Below are 23470 nucleotides of genomic sequence, written 5' to 3'. Positions count from 1 at the left end.
ACACACACACACACACACACACACAAAGAGTATATTTTACACCCACCAGAGCAGGAGCGAGCATGAGATCCCTGGTCTCCCTGCCTCCTCACCTGTGATGGGGATGGGGGTAGATTGGTAGGGGCCAGAGAAGGAGCCAAAATAACAATGCTGGGTATTCTTGGCAGGAGGGGTGTTGGAGGAGCCAGGCAGTGCCGTCAGACTCTGGCTTTTGGTCATTAGCAGCGGGGTCTCATGCTTCCTGGCAAACTGAAAGGAAACAAGGTTGAAGCCGCGGACATTGCTCCTGAAGGAAGAGTTCTGCATACAGACCCAGCAGCTCCAGGTTTCCTTAAAGAAAGCTGGCTTCTGGCTTCAGGATTCTGTTGCAGCCTGAACTTGTCATCAAACAATGCAGCACAACCTCTCCTCCAATTAGCAGTGTCTGACCTCAGCTGCCAGAATGTTTCTACCTGGTCAGCTCAGGAGCAGCTGACCAAGTAGGAGGGCCAGAAGGCCCTGATTAACAAGAGTCAACCTAATGTTCTCAATACTTGAAGGGTAAAACTGATCATGTGTAACACTAGGTCATATAATGAATTTAGGGCTGGGGTAGGGAACTTGTGGCCTCAAGTGCAGCCCTTTGACTGAATCCAAACTTCACAGAACAAATCCCCTCAATAAAAGGATCTGTTCTGTAAAACTTGGACTTAGTCAAAAGGCTGTACCCAAGGACCTAGAAGGCCACAAGTGGCCTCAAGGTCGCAGGTTCCCCACCCTTGATTTAGGGGAACCAGTACAGACCCTGTAACCCACATATTTCATTCTTACTATAGATGTATTACCCATTCTACCTAGACTTTAGTAGTGCCTCTTCCCTGGGGACGGGCCTGTTCAGATGGGAGACCTTTGCAGCATCCCAGTGTTTCTTCTTAAATGGAAATCTATCCTTCAAAATAGAAAGCAGACCCCAAACTAATCCCATCCCCAGATTCTTCACCCCTCAGGCCCACCTGATTACATTTCTACTTTCCAAAAACAGAGTGGGAGGGAGAGAAATGGGGTTTTACCCTTCCACCCCAGCTCCTGAACCCCTAAATGAAAGCAAGCTGCAACAGGACGAGGTGTCTAACACCTCCTTGGCCTCTTTACCATGGAAGCGTCAATCTGAGCCAGGAGCCGGGGGTTGTTCTGCTCCACTGCCTCCAGGCACTGCAGCATGGCTGTGACGTGAGCGCTGCTTAGCAGGAAAGCAGCATCTACAAAGAGAAAGGAAACCCAGGAGGAGCTTCAGGAACCATATGCGGCCTCCCCATTGACTTATGAGCAGCAATTTGATGGAGAAGAAAGGGGGGCAGGAGGCCACTCTATAGCCAGGAAAAGAGTAGGGAGTATGGGACTCGAAGGAACAAAGACAATCAGGAACAGATGCATAAAAGGCTGGCAATCAGAGGCGTGGAAGAGAGAGAAAGAGAGAGAAAGAGAAAGAGAGAGAGAGAGAGAGAGAGAGAGAGAGAGCAAGAAAGCAAGGGGGTGAGGGCATCATAAGGGTAAAACACTGGCCCTATTATATAAGATGGAGGGGCAAGGAAAGGAGGGAGAGCTGGCAATACTGCTCTGCCAGGAAACGTTCTGTTATCTGACATGGAGATAGGGGAACTACTGTCCTGGAAATTACGAAGAGCACTTTGGCAAGGCACAACGTGGAGCTGAGGAAGGAAAGGCTCCCAGGCTCTGCCTACCTGTGTAGAATTTCCTGATGTACTGTCTGTCTCCCAACAAGGGCCGCAGCTGAGCAGATAGGCAGTGGAACTGTAGGCTGTGCTGCAGCCACAGCTCTGCGATGGCCTGGTCCCTCACGCCGTCTGGGCTCCGCTGGCCATTCTCATACAAGCTGATGAACTGCGAGATAGACAGCAGGTACGCTAATGCATGCATTAGGACCGAAAGCCTCATCTCTCATCATGGAAAGTCCAAGAGCCGTCAGAACCTTCAGAACTGAACTGAGGGAGAAAGGGTATGCCCCCGAAAGTCCTTGGGGCAATGAACAGGGGAGGGAGTGAAGAGGACCTCTAAGGGTACCTCCAGCTCTACTATTTTTTGTTTGTAATTTCAATGGCACAGGGATCTCCTAATGAGGAAGCCCCCCTACCAGCAGAGAGCTGTCACCTGCTTTGCAATTTCCAGTCTCAAGAGTTGCCTGGGAGGACTCAGAGGTTAAGTAATTTATCCAGGACTGCACAGCCAGAATATATCAGAGGTAAGACTAAACCCAGGCCTTCATGATTCTGAGATCAGCTCTGTCTCCACTGTGCTTCTCTTCTTGTACCTAACAGGTGCTTAATAAAATGTCTATTGATTGGCATTGATTGACTTGCCAATGCCACGGATCTTGGAGTGACAGCCAACAGCAGAACCCAAAGAAATCTTTGGCTGGATTTAAGGCTCTGGTGAGTGGGGCAGGGAGGAACATCTCAGACAAATGACAGATTACAGTCAACAGAAACTACGAGGGAGGGAAGAAGCAGTTAAGACCAGATAAACAGTTCCAGAAGAAGAAAAAGTTCATGATGTACCTACACATTTCAGAGATATTCCCCCTCCTATCTTGCCCCTAAAGAAAATCTAAGTCAGTAGACTAACTCATGTGGTCAGCATTGCTAGATAGTCCCTGCAGAAAAAGGACCCTCCAGCAGGATGTTTCAGAAATGCTGGAGGAAACAGATAAAGGAATTCCGGACAAGAGCACCAGGTAAGAGAAAGTAGGGCTCTGGCTTCTCCTCTTTGAGAAGACTAGGGCCACATTTTAACTTTGGTCCAAGGAAACTCTTAGGGATTTCACCTTCTCTGCCATTATTCTACCACCAAAATCAGCAGCTTATGCCCAAAAACAGGCAGGAGGAGGAGGGCATTGGCACAGTCACAGCCAAATGTGTGGCTCACCTGGTACCAGGCAAAGGGAGTTTCTGCTATTTCTTCTTTTCCTGGTGCTACTTTCCCTTAAACAGTTACCAAAATTATACTCTAATGCTTTTCCTGTCCCTTCTTTCTTGATGTTGTTTCAGACACTACCTGCTGCCAGCAGCCCTGGATTCTGCAATCCCTCACCATTCTCTTCCACACACAAACTCCGTGTTAACAAGTCAGAGGCATTCCTTAGGTCATAGGATCACAGCTTTCAAGCTAAAAGGGATCATTTAATCCCACTCCTCACTTAAGGGAAAAGGAAACTTTTCCCCCTTTTCCATAGCTCTCTGTAACAATCCATAAATGACTGGGTTTGAATGGCTCACAGGACCACAGGTTTAGAGCTGTCAGGAAACCTGGAGGTCACGTATGTCAAACCTTTCACTTCTACTGCTCAAAACAAAAGAGACACTCTCCCCACCTCTCCCCCTAGCCCAGTTCTTCTCTAGGAAATAGGACAGTCTTACCTTACTTAGTTAATAAGAACTCTCTGCCCCCAACACATCTCTTCCATACATACACACACTCACTCACTCACTCCACTGCTTAGGCAAAAGAATTAGTAGGCACTTGAATGATAATATTTTACCTCCTGCATGCTCAAATATCTCCCTCAAATCCATGTCTTACCTTCTCTACGTGAAGGGCCGAATGAGGGCTGAGCCACCGAATGTCCTTTACAAATTGCCAGTAATCATTCTGTTGGCAGCAGACCTGTCCAGGGAACACACACAGTGAGATACCATCTTGGCTCCATGCCAGCTGCGGTGCTGACGTACCAGGAGAGAACAAGAGGTATAACCTCCGTTTGTTTCACCAGGACACCTTACATCATACCTCAGGTGCACACATGCCTGCTGGCTTCTAAAAGGTTATTCTCAGAGGTGGTGGTCAGCACCAGCCTGAAAGCCAAAGAGTGATGGGTTCAACTGGTCCCCACTACAAATCCAAGCCACCAAGGACAGAACCAGGTTTTCCCTTGACACTGTGGGTCTGGGAAGACTGCTTCTATAGATGAACAGTCCAAGACCTAACAGTCTTGCAATAGGAAAGGCCTCAAAATATGTTGCCACTGGTCTCTTCTGCCTACTTGGCGGATGCAGCAAAGCAGCAGGGAATCACACCCAAGTACAATCAAGTTCCTGGCATTCGTCCCAGGCCAGAAGTGGCACAGGCAGAGACCCACCCTGGGAATTTGTTCCCTTTCCTGCACTGCTACCAGATGACCTTGAGCTAATAACTTGACTCCTCTGTGCTTGGGCTTCTTCTTTTAAGGAAGAGGAAAAACTTAGGTTAGGAAATCCTGTTCATACCATACCTCCTGGTACCCCTGCCCCAGAATACTTCCTGTCTATGTTACTGAGGAAGATTTCTTTTTTTGGAAGAAGGGAAAGGAAAAGAGGGAAAGAAGGAAGTGAGGGCCCCAGGAATGACCTTGAGGCCACAGCTTTCCTTAAGCTCTTAGTGCTTCTCCTGAAAGACCCCTCTCTCTACTTGAGAGCACTACGGAAGTCCAAGTAGGATGTACCACTGTTTCCCTTCCCTCTCCTTGCTAAAAGCCTGATGCCTAGAATAATTTTCTGATGATACAGCAACTTGAAGAAGTTTGAAACTCTTGGTCTTTAGTGAGAAAATGAAAAGGGGAAACAAAACTCTTGACAGAGAACTTGCAAAGGAATACAGAGCAGCAATGAGTTGGCCTACATCTTTTACAAGTTACCCTTCTTGGATTGTATTTAGTATGTTTTGTGTCTGGAGATGAAGGGTGAGATAGTTTTGCTCAGTTTACACTTAGCACTGATTTTAGGAAATTTTTTTTACATGAAATGGTATCTACTTCTCAATGTGTAGACAAAGTGACTTCAAAGGTATTATTAACAACAGTAAAAAGTAATGCTAAGGTTTTGCATTAACCGTTATTTTTCACTGGATATTTTCATATGTAGTACTTTACTAATAAACATTAACCCCATGGCATGTCTCCTCCCTGTGTTTCAAATGATGAAATATGAGGTAGAGAGAGGAGAAGGGGCCTTCTTTTGGGTCTCCACTGCAGTTGTGCCACTCATTCAACGTGGTGCCACTCACAGACTTGCCAGGTATTTCAATTATTTCCTTGTGAAACACCCACATTGCTTTTATTAGATTGGACTGAGAGTGAGACAGCAGCTGGCCTCTGAGCCCATGAAACCACTTGTCTGGTCCCACTATTCATTGGTCCCTTTTACAGCAGGATGAACAAATTCCTTCACCTGAACATCCTGGACCACATTTTCCTGGTTTCTTGGGTTTAGTCCCATTATTCTACTGAGCCCAGATGCACCTACTCCACGTTGTTTATCCCACCTGCCATGGAGCCTCCTCTGTAGCAATTTCTTGAACCGCATATGCCCTGCTTCCAAATAGCATGACAAACATGATTACTTCCACCACAGCCTCAAGGATCATGGGATTTTTAGACAGGGATCAAACATATACTAAGTCCAAACCCTTATTTTACAGATAAAGAAACCGCAACTCGGAGAGGTCAACTGTCATGCCAAAGATCACACAAGTAATAAATGACAGTCAAGATTCAAACCTAAATCTTCATTCTCCAGGACCAGCGCTCCTTCCATTCCTCCCATCTCTTCCAGGAAGCCTCCCCAGAGATCAGAGAAGAACTGAGTGCTTCCCCCTGACCAAACCAGACATGCAATTTCCATGGAAATGGTCTCATTATTTTTTTTTATCTCCACCCAGTGATGTCCCTGGCATCTTTGTTAATGATGTCATTAACAGTCTTTCAATTCCCAGAAAGAATGTGTCTACAGGCATAGTATACCACATTTATTTATTTTAAAATAATCTATAAATCAGGGCAAGTCATTAAAAAACACCTGAAGCAAATAATTTTGTAAAATGAAATTATTTTATAATGTGAATTATCCTCTAACCTCAGTGCTACGTGAATTCCAGATTTTATTAAAAAGAATTTCTCAAAGTAAGTTTTCTATATAGTGCCATGTGGAGAAATTCAGACTTTTTGAAGATGATAAAGATGAAGAACTGATATCTTTGGCAAGTGCGCAAAGATAAAAATCCTCCTGAGTAACTGATACAAGACTTATTTTTCCTAGCTTCAAATAAGCCTTAAACAGAAGAGACAAAACTTATGCTTATTGTCCAGAGTTGCTGGTGTGTTGTTTCCCTCATTAGACCGTGATCTCCTTGAAGAAAGTACTTTCTTAGCCATCCTTGTGTCTCCAATACTTTAGCACAGTGCCTGACACATACCGGGTGCCGGTCAGTAATATTTACTGACTGATTAACATAAGGTTAATCTAATCTAAAGCAACCCTCAGACTAGTAGTGGTTCAATAACTTTGGGTCTCAGGACCTCTTTACATTTTAAAAAATTACTGAGGACCTCGAAGAGGTTTTGCGATGTACTGATCTAGAGGGCAAGTAAGTGGCACGGTGGATAGAGCATAGGGCTTGAAATGAGGAAGACTCATCTTCATGATTTCAAATCCAGCCTCAGACACTTATTAGCTGTGTGACCCTAGGTAAGTCACTTAGCCCTGTTTGTCTCAGCATCTCATCTGTAAAATGAGCTAGAGAAGAAAATGGCAAACCACTCCAGACTTGTTGATCTATTGATCAATCTATTGACATTTACCACATCAGAAATTAAAATAAATAAAAATAAGATATTTTCATGAAAAATAACTATTTTTTAAAAAGTGAGAATGACACTATTTTGCATATTTTTGCAGATTTCTTTAACGTCTGGCAAGCTAGAAAACACTGAAGACAGCTAGAGTTCCATATCTTCTTCTGCATTCAATCTATTGTAATAAACATGTTGTTCTGGTTGAAGTTTATGAAGAAAATCTGCCGTTTTACAGATATGAAGATGGAAAAAGGAGGAATATTTTAATAAGCAAATAATGTCATAATATTAATATCAAAATAGTTTCAAGCTCATTGACCCTCTGAAAGGGTCCCCAGAGCATACTTTGAGAACTGCTGCCTTAGCCTAAACCTCTGTATTATTAAAACCTTGTGACAATTTGCTTATGAATTGTAGTTTTTAGACCACTTCTTTCCAGAGGCATCTTACTATGTACTGTTCTCATTGTAAATCAACTACCAACTTCTAGATCCAATTCTGAGAGTAATGCTTTTAAAATAGGGCTTTAAATTCAAAAGGAACGGGAACTGGGTATCTTGGAGGAGAAAGGCAAAGGGAGAAGAAATGGGTAGGGTGACACCCACTTCATTGATCTAACAAGTATTCACTGAGGGAGTCTGAATCAGACTTTTTGGCGCTATACTACTGACTCTCAACAGTGAAACACAGATTCTGGAATCAAAAGACCTGGGTCAAATCCCAACTCTGGCTCTATTGCTCACTGCGTGACCTTGGACAAGTCACTTAATCTCCCTGGGCTTCAGTTTCCTCACCTGCAAAATGAATGCACTGGACTAGATCATTTCTGAAGCCTGAACCTTCCAGACCTGTACCTGTGCTGTGTGGTCTAGTGGCCCCTGTTCCTAAGGAGGATTTGTCCTAAATAAAATTGTGAAATGAAAGGCAGTGTGGTATATTCTAGATTTCATGACAATCTCAGCAATCACTTTGGGCATTTCCTGTGAGGTAGTTTATAGAGAGAGCTTATAGTATCTAAGGAAGTTGTCTGGTTCAGGAACAGCAGAGAAATGAACAAAATCTCAAGGTCTCCTGTCTCCTTTGCCTCTATTTGCCTATCTGTGAAGTTAGGAGATAAATATTCTGCTTTCATGTGATGGTGCTAAGAGATTAACAAACACAGCACTTAGGCTAACTGCAGTAATATGTTCTGAGGGGGGACACACAAAGCACTTCGATTTCTTTACTCTCTACCCCTAAATATTTCACTTATCAACTGATACTGTGTTCTCTGAAACTCAACCCTTATAAACCTATCCATCTGTTTCCAAAACTCTGCCACCAAATAAAATACAAAGAACCCTGGAAATTAAGAGACCTAAATGCAAATTATTTCATCAGATCTTTTAAAAAATGATAGTTAGGGGGCAGAGCCAAGATGGCAGAGGGAAAGCAGTGACTTGCTAGAGCTCTCCCCCAAACCCCTCCAAATACCTATTAAAAATGGCTCTAAACAAATTCTAAAGCAGGAGAACCCACAAAAAAACAGAGTAAAACAAATTTCCAGCCCAAGACAACCCAGATGGCTGATCGGAAAGGTATATCACGCCGGGCTGGGAGAGGAGCGCAGTTTGGCGTGGGCACACAAGCCGCAGGCCTCAGAGGACTGAATCGCAGGCAGCTGTGGCGGTTTCCAGACTTCTCAACCCACGAACACCAAAGACAACTTAGAAGGTTAGGGGGAAAAGTCTGTGACTGCAGTGAAAGAAGAAGCTAGGTCTTAGCCACAAGTCCCAAGTGTGGGCCACGGCTGCCTCCTGAGCTTCCAGCCCACAGACTGAGGGGGAATAGAGTGGCTGATCAGAGGGGGATTGCAAAGATCTCATCGCCAGGGCTGAGGCAGGAATCTCTTGCTTTGCCCGTGCTTGGATCTGGGTCACAGTTCTGAGGGGCGGTCCTGGGGCAAAGAGGAGTGCTGGCGAGGAGGAGTGCCGGTGTGGAGCAGCTTGTTGTGGCGGTGGAGAGGAAACCCCTCACCCCTTATCATAGCACCTTGGAAGAACTGACACTTGTCAGGTCCCTAGAAGTATCTCTGAAAACAGCTGTACAAACCCCCAAAGCTTGGGACAGTACACTCTCCACATTGGAAACAGACTCTTACCTTAACAAAGAGTTTAAAACTCAAGTAATTGGTTGGGATCATGAGCAAGCACCGCAAAAAGAGTCAGACTATATTATCTCACTTTGGTGACAAAGAAGATCAAAACATACAACCAGAAGAAGAAAACAAAGTCAAAGTTCCTACATCCAAAACTTCCAAGAAAAATATGAATCAGTCCCAGGCCTTGGAAGAGCTCAAAAGGGATTTTGAGAAGCAAGTAAGAGAAATAGAGGAAAAACTGGAAAGAGAAATGAGAGTGATGTAAGAAAATCACGAAAAGCAAGTTAACAGCTTGCTAAAGGAAACCCAAAAAAATACTGAAGAAAATAACACCTTAAAAAATAGCCTAACCCAAATGGCTAAAGAGGTCCAAAAAGCCAATGAGGAGAAGAATGCCCTAAAAAGCAAAACTGGCCGAATGGAAAAGGAAGTCCAAAAGATTACTGAAGAAAATACTTCCTTAAAAATTAGAATACAGTAATTGGAAGCTAGTGACTTTATGAGAAATCAAGACACTGTAAAACAAATCCAAAAGAATGAAAAATTAGAAAACAATGTGAAATATCTCACTGGAAAAACAACTGACCTGGAAAATAGATCCAGGAGAGAGAATTTAAAAATTATTGGACTGTCTGAAAGCCATGATCAAAAAAAGAGCCTAGACATCATCTTTCAAGAAATGATCAAGAAAAACTGCCCTGATATTTTAGAACCAGAGGGCAAAATAGAAATTGAAAGAATCCACCGATCTCCTCCTGAAAGAGATCCCCAAAGGAAAACTCCTAGGAATATTGTAGCCAAATTCCAGAACTCCCAGGTCAAGGAGAAAATATTACAAGCAGCCAGAAAGAAACAATTCAAGTATTGTGGAAACACAATCAGCATCACACAAGATTTAGCAGCTTCTACATTAAGGGACCACAGGGCATGGAATATAATATTCTAGAGGGCAAAGGAGATAGGATTACAACCAAGAATCACCTACCTAGCAAAACTGAGTATAATTCTTCAGGGGAAAAAATGGTCATTCAGTGAAACAGAGGACTTTCAAGCATTCTTAATGAAAAGACCAGAGCTGAATAGAAAATTTCACTTTCCAATACAAGACTCAAATGGAACATGAAGACGTAAACAGGAAAGAGAAATCATAAGAGACTTATTAAGGTTGAACTGTTTACATTCCTGCATGGAAAGATGATATTTGTAACTCATGAGACCTTTGTAAGTATTAGGGTAGTTGGAGGGAAAAAATTATATGTGTGTATATATATAGATAGATAAATAGATGGACAGATAGATAGGATAGAGGGCACAGGGTGAGTTGAAGATGAAGGGGTCATATCTGGAGAATAAAATTAAGGGGTGAGAGAGGATTATACTAGGAGAAGGAGAAAGGGAAAGGTAGAACAGGGTAAATTATCTCACAAAAAAAAAACAGAAAAGAAAAGGCTCTTACAGTGGAGGGGAAACAGGGGAAGGTAAGAGGGAATGAGTGAATCTTATTCTCATAGGATTTGACTTAAGGAGGGAATAACATACATACTCAATTGGGTATGGAAATCTGTCTTACCCTACAGGAAAATAGGAGGGGAAGGGGACAAGAGAGCAGGAGAATGATAGAGAGGAGTGCAGATTGGGAAAGGGGGTAATCAGAAGCAAATACTTCTGAGGAGGGACAAGGTCAAAAGAAAGAATAGAATAAATGGGGGGGTGGGATAGGATTAAGGGAAATACAGTTAGTTTTTCACTGCATGTCTACTATTGAAGTGTTTTGCATAACTGCACATGTATAGCCTATGTTGAGTTGCTTGCCTTTTCAATGAGGGTGGGTGGGGAGGGAGGAAGGGAGAAAATTTGGAACCCAAAGTTTTAAAATCACATGTTTAAAAAAAATGTTTTCATATGCTACTGGGAAATAAGAAATACAGGAAAATGGGGTACAGAAATCTATCCTGCCCTACAGGAAAATAGAAGGGGAAGGGGGAGGAGAGATAGCAGGGAAAGCAAACTAGGGGAAGGGATATTCAGAATGCATGCCATCTTGGGGTGGGGGGAGGGGTGAGATGGGGTGAAAATTTGGAACTCAAAACCTTGTGGAAGTAAATGTTGAAAACTAAAAATAAAAAAAAATTTTTTAAATAAAATAAAAAATAAAAAATTATAGTTAAGAACAGGTTTTAATGGACAAGAGTGCAGGCCTCCTTGGGCCTCTCTAGTGACAATATAAAGCCACTAGGTTCTAGAGCCAATATAAGGTCCACAGACCACTTGCAGCTCGCCAAGGCATCCTGTAGACCTGTTTTACATCGTCTACGTTTTTCACAGGCCACCTCTGGCACCTTTGGCAGGCCGTATGTTGTGCAGGCCTGTTCTACAGTGAAGTTTGAGGTTGGGAGAGAGGAGGAGAAAGAATAATCTGAAGAAATACAAGGACATCAAAGACAACTTCCAATTTCTTAGAAAGGTATGGGGGTATGTGTGTAGGGGGGAGGAATTAGGTGTGCTCAGATCTGGACTTGGGATTTCATGATAGGGATTTCCCAGAGATGAAAGTGAGGATGCTCTCTCTCTACCACTAGAAATTTATACCTGCTCTACAACTTCAAAGGCTTTCAGAGTTGTCTGGGCTCTAAAAGATTCAGTGGTTTGAACACAGGTCTTCCTGACAGATTTCTATTCACTTCATCTTGGGACTTTTCACTTACTTCACAAATTTTACCTAGGAATGGTCCCCATAAGAAGCTTAGCTTATTGCCAAGAATGGTAGAGAAGCCACTATGTATTACCCAACTTCAAAATTTGAGGCATGAATAAAAGAAAATGAACCCAATGACAGTTTATCCTTAGGGAAAAAAAAGTGGAACTGAAAACTTTTCTCCAAATATCAATTGAAAATTGATAAAGCAACAGAGAAAAAGTCCTTGGAAAGTTAAAATATATTGTAACTATGCCAAAGGGCCCAATAACATCTCTAAGAACTCTCCTAGGCTGGTCTCCAGAGCAACTGGTTGACATCAAGACCTAAGAATGTTAATTCTTCCCTCTATGTCCCTCTGCTCTGAAAATGCATTTTCAGTCTGTACTCTGGTTGCCTTGTCAAGGGAAATGCCAACAGTTCACATGGCTAATTTTTCCCTTTCCTAACTTGAAGACAATGATTTAGGCAAGAAACTCAAGATTCTAATTCACTAAGAGTCAAGGAGACTTTTGTTCTGATTCTTCTTTCATAATATAACTAATATAGAAATATGATTAATATGATTGTACATGTATAGCCTATATCAGATTACTTACTGTCTTACGGAGGGGGGAGGGAAGAGAGAGAGGGACAACAATTTGGAACTCAAAATCTTATAAAAGTAAATGCTGAAAACTATCTTTACATGTAACTGAAAAAAAATACTATTAAGTAGGGGGGGAAGAGTCAAGGAGAGAATCTAGTATTCTGAGATAAGAAGGTACTCTCAAATAACACTTAAATCAGCTCATCATTCAGTTCAATTAGACTGCTTTCAGAGCAAAAAAGGGTAAATTTCCCCAAATTAGATACAACCATAGCATAAGAGTAATCAGGACTCTGTCAAAGTCATGGGCCAATTCTACCATATTTTTGTCTTGTATTTTCATTGTAGCAACCTCATTGCTCTGTGTTTTTGAAGCAAAAAAAAAAAAAAAAAAAAAGCACCATAGCTTTGAATTAAAGGCTCTCTTAAACATAATTTTTTTTATTTTTTTTTCCTCTTAAACATAATCAACTAATTTCCTGGTACCTAGATGCACTGACCTACTTGGCCATTTTCTCTCTATATACTACCCAACTCGCCTGTAATGTAACTAATTTTCCCTTCTTCCCAATGAGTATTTCTGTGTAGCTGGTAAACAAGAAGGGTCTTGGCATACCTGGTCATGGATGAGCCCATGATAAAGGATGCCCTTCATGTCTCGGCAAAGTCGCTCCAAGCCTCCATATTTGGACCAGACATTGGGATTGTTGGCTGACACCAAACCCTCCACAGTAGTCTTCAAATTACTCAGTAACTTCCAGTGTTCCCTCCTGCAATGACATCAAACATGCTATAGGTAAGCTTCATTATACCAAACGCCGATTACTTCAAGCCCAGCAATGGACCAGAGTGCCTCATCCTGTCCCACGTCCTGTTGCTATCTCTGCCACAAATTTGTTAAGGCCACACTCTAACATGGTCAGGTTTGTATCAAACCCTAGGATGATTATTAATAATGATGATGACGATAGTAAATGCCATGTATCTGAATAGGGCTTCAAGCTTTATAAAAGCATTCACATCAATTATTTAATTTGATCCAAATTAATTTGATCCAATCTAACATGGTAGGTGATTCAAAAAATGAACATTTATCAGGCACTTGCTAGATGGAAGACACTGGAGATACAAAGACAGATACTACAGCTCTTGCTCTCAAGAAGCTTATTATCTAATAGGATAGAAATACATGTACACAAAAACTATGACAACAGCAAATGAGAGAAGAGTACAAAAGATAGGTCCTAGTAATCTGATAACAAAAAATGTGAAGAGGAAGAGTCCCACTTTCACCCTGAAGGCGAAGATAGGCTTCAGGGAAAATAGTACCAGTGACAGGCCTTGGGGGGAACTTCCACATCACCAGCTGCCTTTGGAGCATCTCAAACTGGATGTCTCAGAGACATCTCAAACTCACTACGTCTAAAAGAGAACTCATTTTTCTTTCAAACCCTCTCCCCATACTCAATGTCTCTATTTCTGTGAGAGTACCACTATTCTTCCACTCTCTTACGTTCATAACCTCTCCATCATTCACTTTTTACTCTCATACTACATATCCAATCAGCTGCCAACTCTTCAGGTTTCTACCACTATACTATCCCTGACACCAATCCCTTTGCTATAACTACCACCTTAGTTCAGATCCTCATCACTTCTCACTTAGACTATTGCACTGACCTCCTAATTGGTCTTCCTGACTCAAGTCTCTCCCCATTCCTAGCCAGCCTCCATACAGCTGCCAAAGTGATTTTCCTTAAGCACAGATCTGACTGTGTCATTCCTCTGTTCAATTAGCTCCACTGGCTCTCCACTGCCTCCAAGATAAAGTATAAACTCTTCTGACTGGCTTTTAAAGCTTTTCAAAACTTGGTCCCAGGCTCAGATTCCTATAATCTAGCCAATAGCTCATTAAGGTTCAGACTCCTTAAGAGTCTGCCCAATATGACGGATGTTCTAATAAATCTTGTCTTTGGCTGGAAAGAAAACAAAACTTGGTCCCAACCTCTATTTCCAGAGTCATTAACACATTACTACTCTTTCTGTAAAAGACAGTCCAGCCAAACTGGACTTTTCTCTGTTCCTCAGCCATGGCAACCCATCTTCTGCCATCTTTGCGCATTTGCCTGGTACACACTGACTCCTTACCTTTTACCTCACAGAACCCCTAACTTCCCTCAAGAGGCACCTCAAGCACCACCAGTCCCTCCAACAGCTATTGCCCTCCTTATTGATATTACATTTATTCTGTATTTATTACGCATACATTTTTCTGTATACACACATTGCCTCTCCTGATAGAACAGAGATCAGGGAGTGCTGCACTTTGTGTAGCTCAGTGCTTGGCATACCATAAGTGCAAAGGCTTGTTGACTAGGGCCAGACTCTGGAAGGTCAGGCGGAAGCACTGAGTCTCACATGAAAACGGTAAGCCACTGGAACATTTGTGATGTGATAAGGAGTGGTGTTTGAGGAGCACGTGACAACAGGATTTTGTGTGTGACTACCTTAACGTGTGGAGCTCCTAATGAAGCAGCTTCCTCTGCCCAAGCAGGGCAATGGTGGTCTTGTAACTTAGACTTTGAAAGTTATCAGGAGCATTGAAAGGTTAAACGAGTTGTTCAGGGTCACAAAAACATAATGCGTCTGAGGTGGGACTAGAAGGCAGGCCAGAACTTGAACTTTGGTCATCCTGACTCAGGCAGGCCTCCAACCATTCTTCCTGTAGGTCACGAGTTCTAACTCTTTTTGTCAGGACCCACTTGACATTCTGGTGAAAATGATGGACCCTCTCTCAGAGTAATGTCTTTAAATGTATAAAATATATAGGGTTACAAAATAAACCAATTATATTTAAATACAGTTAAAATAAGCAAGTTCACAGACCTTGGGTTAAGAACTCCTGCTCTAGACAGTAACAGGACAGTAGCTCCTGACAGAGGTGATGGAGTCAAGATGTGGAATGAGACATATTTTTGGACATGACCAATGCGATTACTTGTTTTGCCTATCATTCATATTTATTATAAGAGTTCTGTCCCCCACCCCCAACCTGGTTCATGGAGGGGGAATGGGAAAGGAAAGAAAATAAATTTCTGATCATTGAAAAAAAATTAAAAAAAAAAAAAGGTACATGGGGTCTTCTTACCCTAAATTGCTTCCCTTTACCCTTTTGAGTATAAAGTAGTGTTAGCCCTAAACACTGGGGCCCCTTCAATCCAGCCTCTAGTTCTGGGAAGAACAGGTTTTCCTGGAACCACTATGTTTCTAATGATTTCCTTTCAGAGATTGGAACCAATTGAGATTTGGAAAGCCTGGCGAAGCTAAGTACATGTACCCTCATTGTATGTGTAGTGGTTTGTATACTGTTATAAATTTAAAAGGGGAGCTAGGAGGCACAGCGGATAGAACTCCAGCCTTAGAGTCAGGAGGACCTGAGTTCAAATCCAGCCTCAGACAGGTGACACTAGGGCAAGTCACTTAACTCTTGACTGCCTCTGCAAAAAGCTAAATAAATTTAAGGACTGTGATACTGTGTTTCTGTTCCTTATGATCTTCAAACAGATCAACTCAAGGCCTTTCTTTTTATTTCAGCCAAGAGAACCATTTGATGCCCTCTGACAATAAAAGAGAAATTTGGATCACTTCTTGCACAACAGTGGTACTCCATAAATGCCCATTGAATTCCTCTTTGACTAAGCCACACATAGTGAACATATGATTTCTTAAATGTTAGTTTAGACTTTTGTCTAAAAGTCACATATCAAACATTCATTCTCTTTCTCTCACTCTCTGTCTCTCTCTCTCATCTCATAGAACACAATTGCTTTCCAGTAAAACACCTCCCCATCTCATCCATAAAGTGTTTCATGACATTTAGGCTCTGGAAACTCAGTATGAATCCACAGGTTGGTGCTGAGCCACTATTCCAGCAAGAAGAAATTGTGTACAAAAGTTGCAATTTACAAAAGATCGAGTTTGCAACAGTGGAAAGAAAGAAAAAAAAACTATTTCCAAGCAGTAGATTTCCCAGGAAAAGGAAAGGAGAAATGTGAGATCCTCAAAATGAACTGTATAGGTCTCTCTAGAAAGAAAAGGTAGGCAAGGAAGGGAGACATATGGGACAAAGGGAGAATGAGTAAATCTTTTCATAAAGTGACTCTCACTTCCTCTTTTGTGGCATCTGGAAGTTGTGTTCATTCTGCCTGGTGACATGGGTGTACCATGACTTCATTATTTGTTAAGTCTAAGTGCTATCTGACATACCCTGAGAAAACTTGCACAGCAGGTTCTTCTGCATCTTGATAGAGGTGGAAGAAGGGACAGTGATTATCAATTAAGTACCTGAAGCCTCAGCCTAGATGCCAGGTCAGAAAGGCCCAAGTGAATCTCTTTGCTACAGCAGGACTAACACCATTCGCCACTTCTATCCCCTTACCCCATTCCAGATTCATGACATTCAAGCTGCCAGGCAAAGCCCTTTCCACTGATAATTCCCACTGGAATTAGCCCCTTGTCTCCTCGCCTGTTCCAGCCCCATGTTACTAAGGCCATTTTGCCTAGAAGCAGAGAAGCCTCCCAAGAAGTGTTGCTATTCTTGTTACAATAAGACTAAAATAGATCAGTCTTATCCATATTCATGTTAATCAAGTGATTCCTGAGCTCTTTCTAAAGCATTTTATATGATCATGGAGACTAGTTTCGCAGGCCTAATCCACACACAAAAGTGTGTGCTTCTGGGTTACAATCCAAAGAACAGTGATGATAGGATAGCAACTTCTACCCTTGGGGTCTTTTCCATGGCATGCCCCTGTAGTCTGCAAGGATTTACATCTACTTAGTTCTCTTCTACTTGCTTCTCTATGTGTCTCTTCTGATTATGGCCTTTACCTACAATCAATTAAGTTAAAAATTACCCAAATCCAGTTAAATAGGTTAGGTTTCCCCCAATAAGTTTGGTTCTAAGTCAGGAGTACTTCCAGGGATTTATTACCTGGTTTGTTATGAATTTTAACCGCTATGAAAATCTACCCAACAGATTAACTTCCATCTACTGGCCCAAGTTCTGCAAATCTCATCTGGAACTGTGCAGAATAATTCCTCTTCCAGAAAACCCTCAAAATGTTTGAAGTCTGTGATCACGTTCATCTGCTGCGTTTCCCTTCACTATTCTCTTCCTCAGCCTAAACAGGTCCAGATAATTTCAACTGCTAGTCACAGGTCAAGACTTCCATCTGACCATCCCATCCTGCCTGGTCCTCTCTAACTCTGGGTATATCAACTCAGTCAACGTACCTTTAAAAATATACTGTCCAACCCAGCGCAAATGAGCACGATCTTTCAGGGGAGGAGATGGATATTCAATGAAATAGGGGACTTCCAAACCTTCCTGATAAAAAGACCAGAGCTCAACAGAAAATTTGATCTTCAAATACAAGGCTCAGGAGAGACATTAAAAGGTAAATGGGACAGAAAGAAACAACATGTTATTAATAAGGGCAAATTGTTTACATCCCTACAAGGGAAGATGACACTGGTGACTCTTGAGACCTGTATTGTTATTACACCATGTTAAAGAAGTATACATAAAGGGGGTGGGTATAAATTGACTTTGGTGGAATGATGAAAAAAATCTAATCAAATGGGTTAACTGGATCCAAGTAAGTGAATTAATCTGATCTAACAAAGAAAATGTACTGAGAGAAAAGGAAAGGAGGAGGCAGACAAGGGTAAATTACATTTCAGGAAAAGGCACAAAAACCTATTACAGAAGAGGGAAAGAAGGGAGGCAGATGAGCATTGTTTGAACCTTACTCTCATCAGATTTGGCTCAAGAAGGGAATAACATAATCAGTTAGGTACAGAAATCTAACATGCCCTATAGGCAGTAGGAGGGAAAGGGGGAAAGAAAAGGGAAGAGGCTAATAGAAGGGAGGTGGGACTGAGGGAGGCAGTGGTCAAAAGCAAAACATTAGTGAGGACAGAAAAGGAGAAAGGAGAAAAAAAACATAAATGGGGGGGAAGGAGAGAGAAAAAGACACATATAGTAATCATAATTGTGAATGTGATATATGAATGTAATGGAATACTACTGTGCTATAAGAAATGATGAACAGGCAGACTTCAGACAAACCTGGAAAGACTTATATGGTTTGATGCTAAGTGAAGTAAGCAGAACCAGGAGAACTCTGTACACAGTAACAGCCACATTGAGTGATGACTGACTTTGATAGACTTAACCACTCTCGGCAATACAAGGATCTGAGACATCTCCGAAAGCCTCATGATAGAAAATGCTATCCACATCCAAAGAAAGAACTATGGAGTTTGAATGCACATCAAAGCATACTATTTGCTATTTTCTTTTCTTCTGTTTTGTTTTGTTTCCTCTTTCTGGTGGTTCCTCCTATTAGTTCTAATTCTTACTTACAACATCACTAATGTGAAAAGATGTTCAATAGGAATGTATATGTATAGCCTATATTAGATTGTGCGCCGTCTTGGGGAGGGAGGTAGGGGGAAAAAATTTAAAACTCAAAAGCTTATGGAAGTGATTGTTGATAATTCAAAATAAATTAATAAAACATTTTAAAAATATATTGTCCACTTCTGGTAGTAAAAAACTATAAATACATTGGGGAATGACTAAACAAATTAGGGCCTATGAACATAATGAATTATTATTACACTGTTAAGAAAGGATATGAGGAATTTAGAGAAATACATAAAAACACATATGAAGTAATGTAGAGTGAAGATGGAAGAACTAAGAGAATAATATACAAAATTAAAATAATACAAATGAAAACAACAGGAAAAGGCAACTGAATTAAAACTAAATGCCATGAACAATTCTAAGAACAGATGATAAAAACATATCCCTTTCCTCTCAACAGAAGTGGTGGATTAGGAATGCAGATAATTGTATATATTATCAAGCTAACTGACACTGCTGTTTTGTTGAAATTTTCCACTGTTACAAAGGATGGTTCTTTGGGAGCCATTATGTGGGGAAATGACTGTCATGTAAAACAGAAAAAGGCCAAATTACTCAAAAAACATATAAGGGAATGGCTAGGAAAGAAATTCTTACCAAAAAAAAAAGAGAGAGAGAGAGAAGAGATCATAAAAGGTAAAAAGGCTTGACTATACAAAATTTAAAAGCTTTTTCAAGAATCAAATCAATGAAAACAATAAGGGAAATGCCAGAAAGGGGAAAATATTTGCAACAAATGTCACAATAAAAGCTTGTTCTCCATATTTCAGGAACTGACACAAATATATGATATCAAGAGTCATTCTTCAAATGATAAATAATCAAAGGATATGAACAAATAGTCCTCTAAAGAAGAACTGCATATGCTAATTGACCAAATGAAATTATGCCCCAACCCATTAATAGCAAGAGAAATGCAAAATAAAATAACTAGAGTTTTCTATACCATGCAAACTGTCTATTGTTTAGGGGTTCAATTGCTCTAGATTTCAATTTGGAATTAGAGAAGAAAAGGGACTAAAATGTCCTTACCCTTTGACCAAGCAATGACATTAAGGGACACAAACGCCCAAAGAAGTCAAATAAAGAAACAAAGGTCCAATGGCAGCACTCAATGATATCAAAGAACTAGAAATAAAGTGGGTCCTCATTTCCAGAGAAAAAAATATGGTATGAGAAATTAATATTTTCCTGCAGTAAGAAAATACTAACATGAGGAATTCAGAGGCCCAGGGGATAATTTATATGAACTGACATAGAGTGAAATAAGCTCAACCATAAACAATGCACAAAAATGAAAAGATTTCTCAAAGGAACCTCAATTCCAAGGAGTAAAAAAAAAAAGAAAAAAAAGGAAGAAAATCCTGTGGATATAGGTGGAGGAATACCATATGTATACATCCAGGAATGGTCTTTGTATCAGAGGTTTTTGCTCAATTATTTCCCTTTGTCTTTAGAGAATTCAATCTAGAGGAGGTAGGAAATGAAAGCATTCATTATTACAAGTGCCAACATGGGGCTAAACACTGGGTGTGCAAATTCAAAAGCAAGTCAGTACCTTTCAATAGAAGAGTTTCTATGCTAACAGGGTGCACACGAGGCAGGGTGCAGGAGTTACGTCTGGAAGAAGTCACAGAGATGGCCTGTGGGTGTAGGGGTGGAGGTAAGGGGAACATATCAGGGTAGATAAGATGGCTAGGACAGAATATTAAGCATGGCCCTGGTCAATACAACGATCCATGACAATTCCAAACTCATAACAAAACATGCTATATACCCCTGGAAACAGAACTGATGAACTCTGGGTACAGACTGAAGCATATCTCGCTTTCCAACCCCCACCCCAGCTCCCCCCAACATGCTAATGTGGAAATGTTTGCATGACTTCATATGTACAATGGGTATTTGTATTTCTTGCTTTCTCAATGGGTGAGGGACAAGATAGTGGGAAAGAGAGAATTTGGAAATGAAAATAATTTTAAAAATAAAAGGAATATTGAGCATGGCTTGGGCAAGATATATATACATATATATATATATTATATATATATATATGCATATGTATATGTATATGTATAGGGCCCATCTAGCCATATAAGACTGCAGGATAAAAGTTATACCTAGAAACTTAGCAGAGCCCTAATGAGCTCCTAGATAACTTTTCCACAATAGAATTAGTACAATCAATTTGCCAGATTAGCTAATTATTACTGTGAGACCATTTGGCTCTGAAGGGATGGGGACAGGAGGGAACCATATCAGCAACAAGCTGGGAAAGGGTGAGAAAAGAGTGGCAAAACTGACAAATAGGGGCACCTAAGTTGAGGAGGTCCAAAAGGTACACTCCATCACTTTGAGTAGTAGGAATGGGGTTGGAGGACAGGAGCTTAAGAACCCCTACAACACTCTACTCAATTCCAAGGCTAGTAAATCATTGTTCCTAGAATGTAAAACCTTTGCCAAGTAACAAAAGTTGGCGGGTGTAAGCAGTGAATTTGGTATCAAGAGAGAGCCTGGATTCAAAGCTTGACTCTGGCACTAATGTGACCCTGGGCAAGTCAAGTCTCTCTGAGCCTTGGTTTCCTCATCTTTACGATGTTTAAAAATATTTGTACTGTTTTGGAGAACTCTAGGAAAAAATGTTTTGTACACCTAAGAGTACTCCATAACTAAGGAGATGGACTTAAAACACAACTACAGGTGAATTTGTTTATTCTAGCCACAAGGGTCAGGGAATGAGCTTTCCAAGGGCCAGTCTTCCTCTCCCCCCCGCCCCCAGAATAGTGTGCCTACCCACTCCTCTTTCTGCTGCCATTAATAGACCCCATCCATCTATCCCTTTATGGCAGCTCCCTGAAAATAAGAAAAAAGAAATATGAAATAAGACTAGAAGGAAGCAAACATCCAGTTAGCTTGAGTTCAAGTGAGTAGGTTATGCCAAACATCTCACCAGTTACTGGATCCCATTTTCTACTTGAAAAGTAAAGAATTTATAACATTTCAGATATGCTCAAATTTAAGAAATGGGAAAGAAAACATAAGTTTTCAAAAAGAGACTTTAAGTGGTTCCCCATTATTCCCTGGACCGAATCCAACCCCTCTCCAACAAGCAGAAAGGCTCTCTCTCCATCACCTGGTCCCACCTGCCCTGCCCAACATCATCATCTCTCCCCAAATCTGTTTCAGTTAGGCCAGCTCTGCTTCTTGAATACACCATAGTTATTTCCACCTTGATGATTTTGCTTATACTATATTCTAAAACCCTTTGATCTAGAATAAGAGATTTCTCTGCTTAACTGGAATGTAAGCTCCTTTAGGGTAGGGAACAGGTCTTACATTTCCTTTGTACTCAAAGAGTATCTAGCATAGTAATGGATACTAATAGATGCTCAATAAGTAACTACTCAATTTAATTTAATGGAACCATTAAAAAATTGGAGGGACAGAATAAGTATTTATATAGCACCTACTAGACAGTGTGCCCAGCATTCTGCTAAGCACCTTTCAAATATCTCATTTGATCTTCAAAAAACCCTGCAAGGTAAGTGTTGTTATTATACTGCACCCACCCCCATCCCCCTACTGTTGAGGAAACTGGGGCAGATAGAGGTTAAGTGACTTATCCAGAGCCACACTGCTAGTAAATGTTTGAGGCCAGATGTGAAGTCAGATCTTCCTGACTCCAGGCCTACTGCTCTATTCACTATGACATCTGACTGCTTCTAAGAAGGCGTAAGCCTTACCCTTGATTCTTTAGAAAAGGCAACATATAAAACTGTCCAGGGTAGGACAAAAGGGAGAAGGGGAAGTGAAATAAGCATTTATATAGAGCCTACTATGGGCCAGGTACTGGGTTAAATGCTTTTTACAAATATTAACTTTTTGATAAGAATAAAGTCTGTCACTTAGCAGGCCATCAATTGGGAAATGGCTAAACAAATTGTAGTATATGAATATAATGAAATATTACTGTGTCCTAAGAAATGATACATACAAAGAAGCATGAATGAGAAGACTTGTATGACCTGACGCAAAGTAATGGCAAACAAGTGAATGCCATGTAATTATGACTAAGCTTGGCTCCCACGGTAAGAAAATTCAGTTCTTTGCAGTGGTGGAGGGCAATGCCAAACAGTCCAACTTGGTTAATGTGTTGGGTCAGTTTTGCTGAATTGCCCACCCCCCTTCTTTTTTTCATTCTTTGTACAAGAAATGAGGGCTCTATTTGTAAATGAAGGTGATATAAAGGCAAAAGATACCCACAAAATTAAAAAACAAAACCAAGAGAGACAGCAGTATCTCATCACACGTGCAAGAGGTTTCTCAACTGCACTTTGATCTGAAACAGGGATAAAATTTTTCCTAAAAGAATCATGATTCTAGAGCCCTTTTTAATACTATGGTTGTCAGAGAAGCCCGAGAGGGAAAAGAAACTTTCTCAAGATACAAAGTGCAACCAGCACAGAGTGGATAACCAATCTGTTGATTTATATATAAAAAACAACTATAAAATCATGAGGCTGGTTGCCTTAAACCATACAAAAACAATCTTATTATTCTACAACTGATTATCATATTTGTCAAATAAAATGTGTGTAAAACACTTTGTAAACTTTAAAATTCTACATAAAAATTTTATAACCATACTGCATGCATCTGGATTCCAAAGTGTTTGACATGAAATGTTAACATCCACACAGAAGCAACACTGCGATGCACAGTAGGTACAGAATGGAGAAAAAAACTGTGTCACTGGGAGGACTGGGCAAACTCCTTTTTGGTTTCTGTCCCAAATGCACCCAAATGAGAAAGCTAACAGGAATGCTGTCCCTGCACTCTGCAGAAACCATTTGATAAATGCTGATAAGCCCACATTCCAAGGGTCAATAACCTCTTTAGCCCCCAATTTTTTTTTACATTTATTATCTCTCCCTCAATGAAGTAAAAAG

At 40.9% G+C, this 23470-nt stretch overlaps 1 protein-coding gene across 4 annotated transcripts in view; it reads right to left on the bottom strand.

The window, feature by feature from the left end:
* Positions 1 to 23470, bottom strand: part of RUBCN (rubicon autophagy regulator) — a 73305-nt gene that overhangs the window by 22939 nt on the left and 26896 nt on the right. For all 4 annotated transcript variants that reach the window (XM_027845150.1, XM_027845148.1, XM_027845149.1 and 1 more), the window contains exons 2-6: positions 12642 to 12795; positions 3577 to 3660; positions 1722 to 1881; positions 1132 to 1238; positions 93 to 249 (exon numbers count right to left, since the gene is read on the bottom strand). In XM_027845150.1, coding sequence (XP_027700951.1) covers positions 93 to 249; positions 1132 to 1238; positions 1722 to 1881; positions 3577 to 3660; positions 12642 to 12680 — 547 coding nt within the window. In that variant the 5' untranslated portion in view covers positions 12681 to 12795. The remainder of the gene's footprint in view (positions 1 to 92; positions 250 to 1131; positions 1239 to 1721; positions 1882 to 3576; positions 3661 to 12641; positions 12796 to 23470) is intronic.

The sequence above is a fragment of the Vombatus ursinus genome, unplaced genomic scaffold (assembly GCF_900497805.2).
Source record: "Vombatus ursinus unplaced genomic scaffold, bare-nosed wombat genome assembly UNPS02014959.1, whole genome shotgun sequence".
NCBI classification, from domain to species: Eukaryota; Metazoa; Chordata; class Mammalia; order Diprotodontia; family Vombatidae; genus Vombatus; species Vombatus ursinus.
This window is presented reverse-complemented; position numbering and strand designations above follow the sequence as displayed.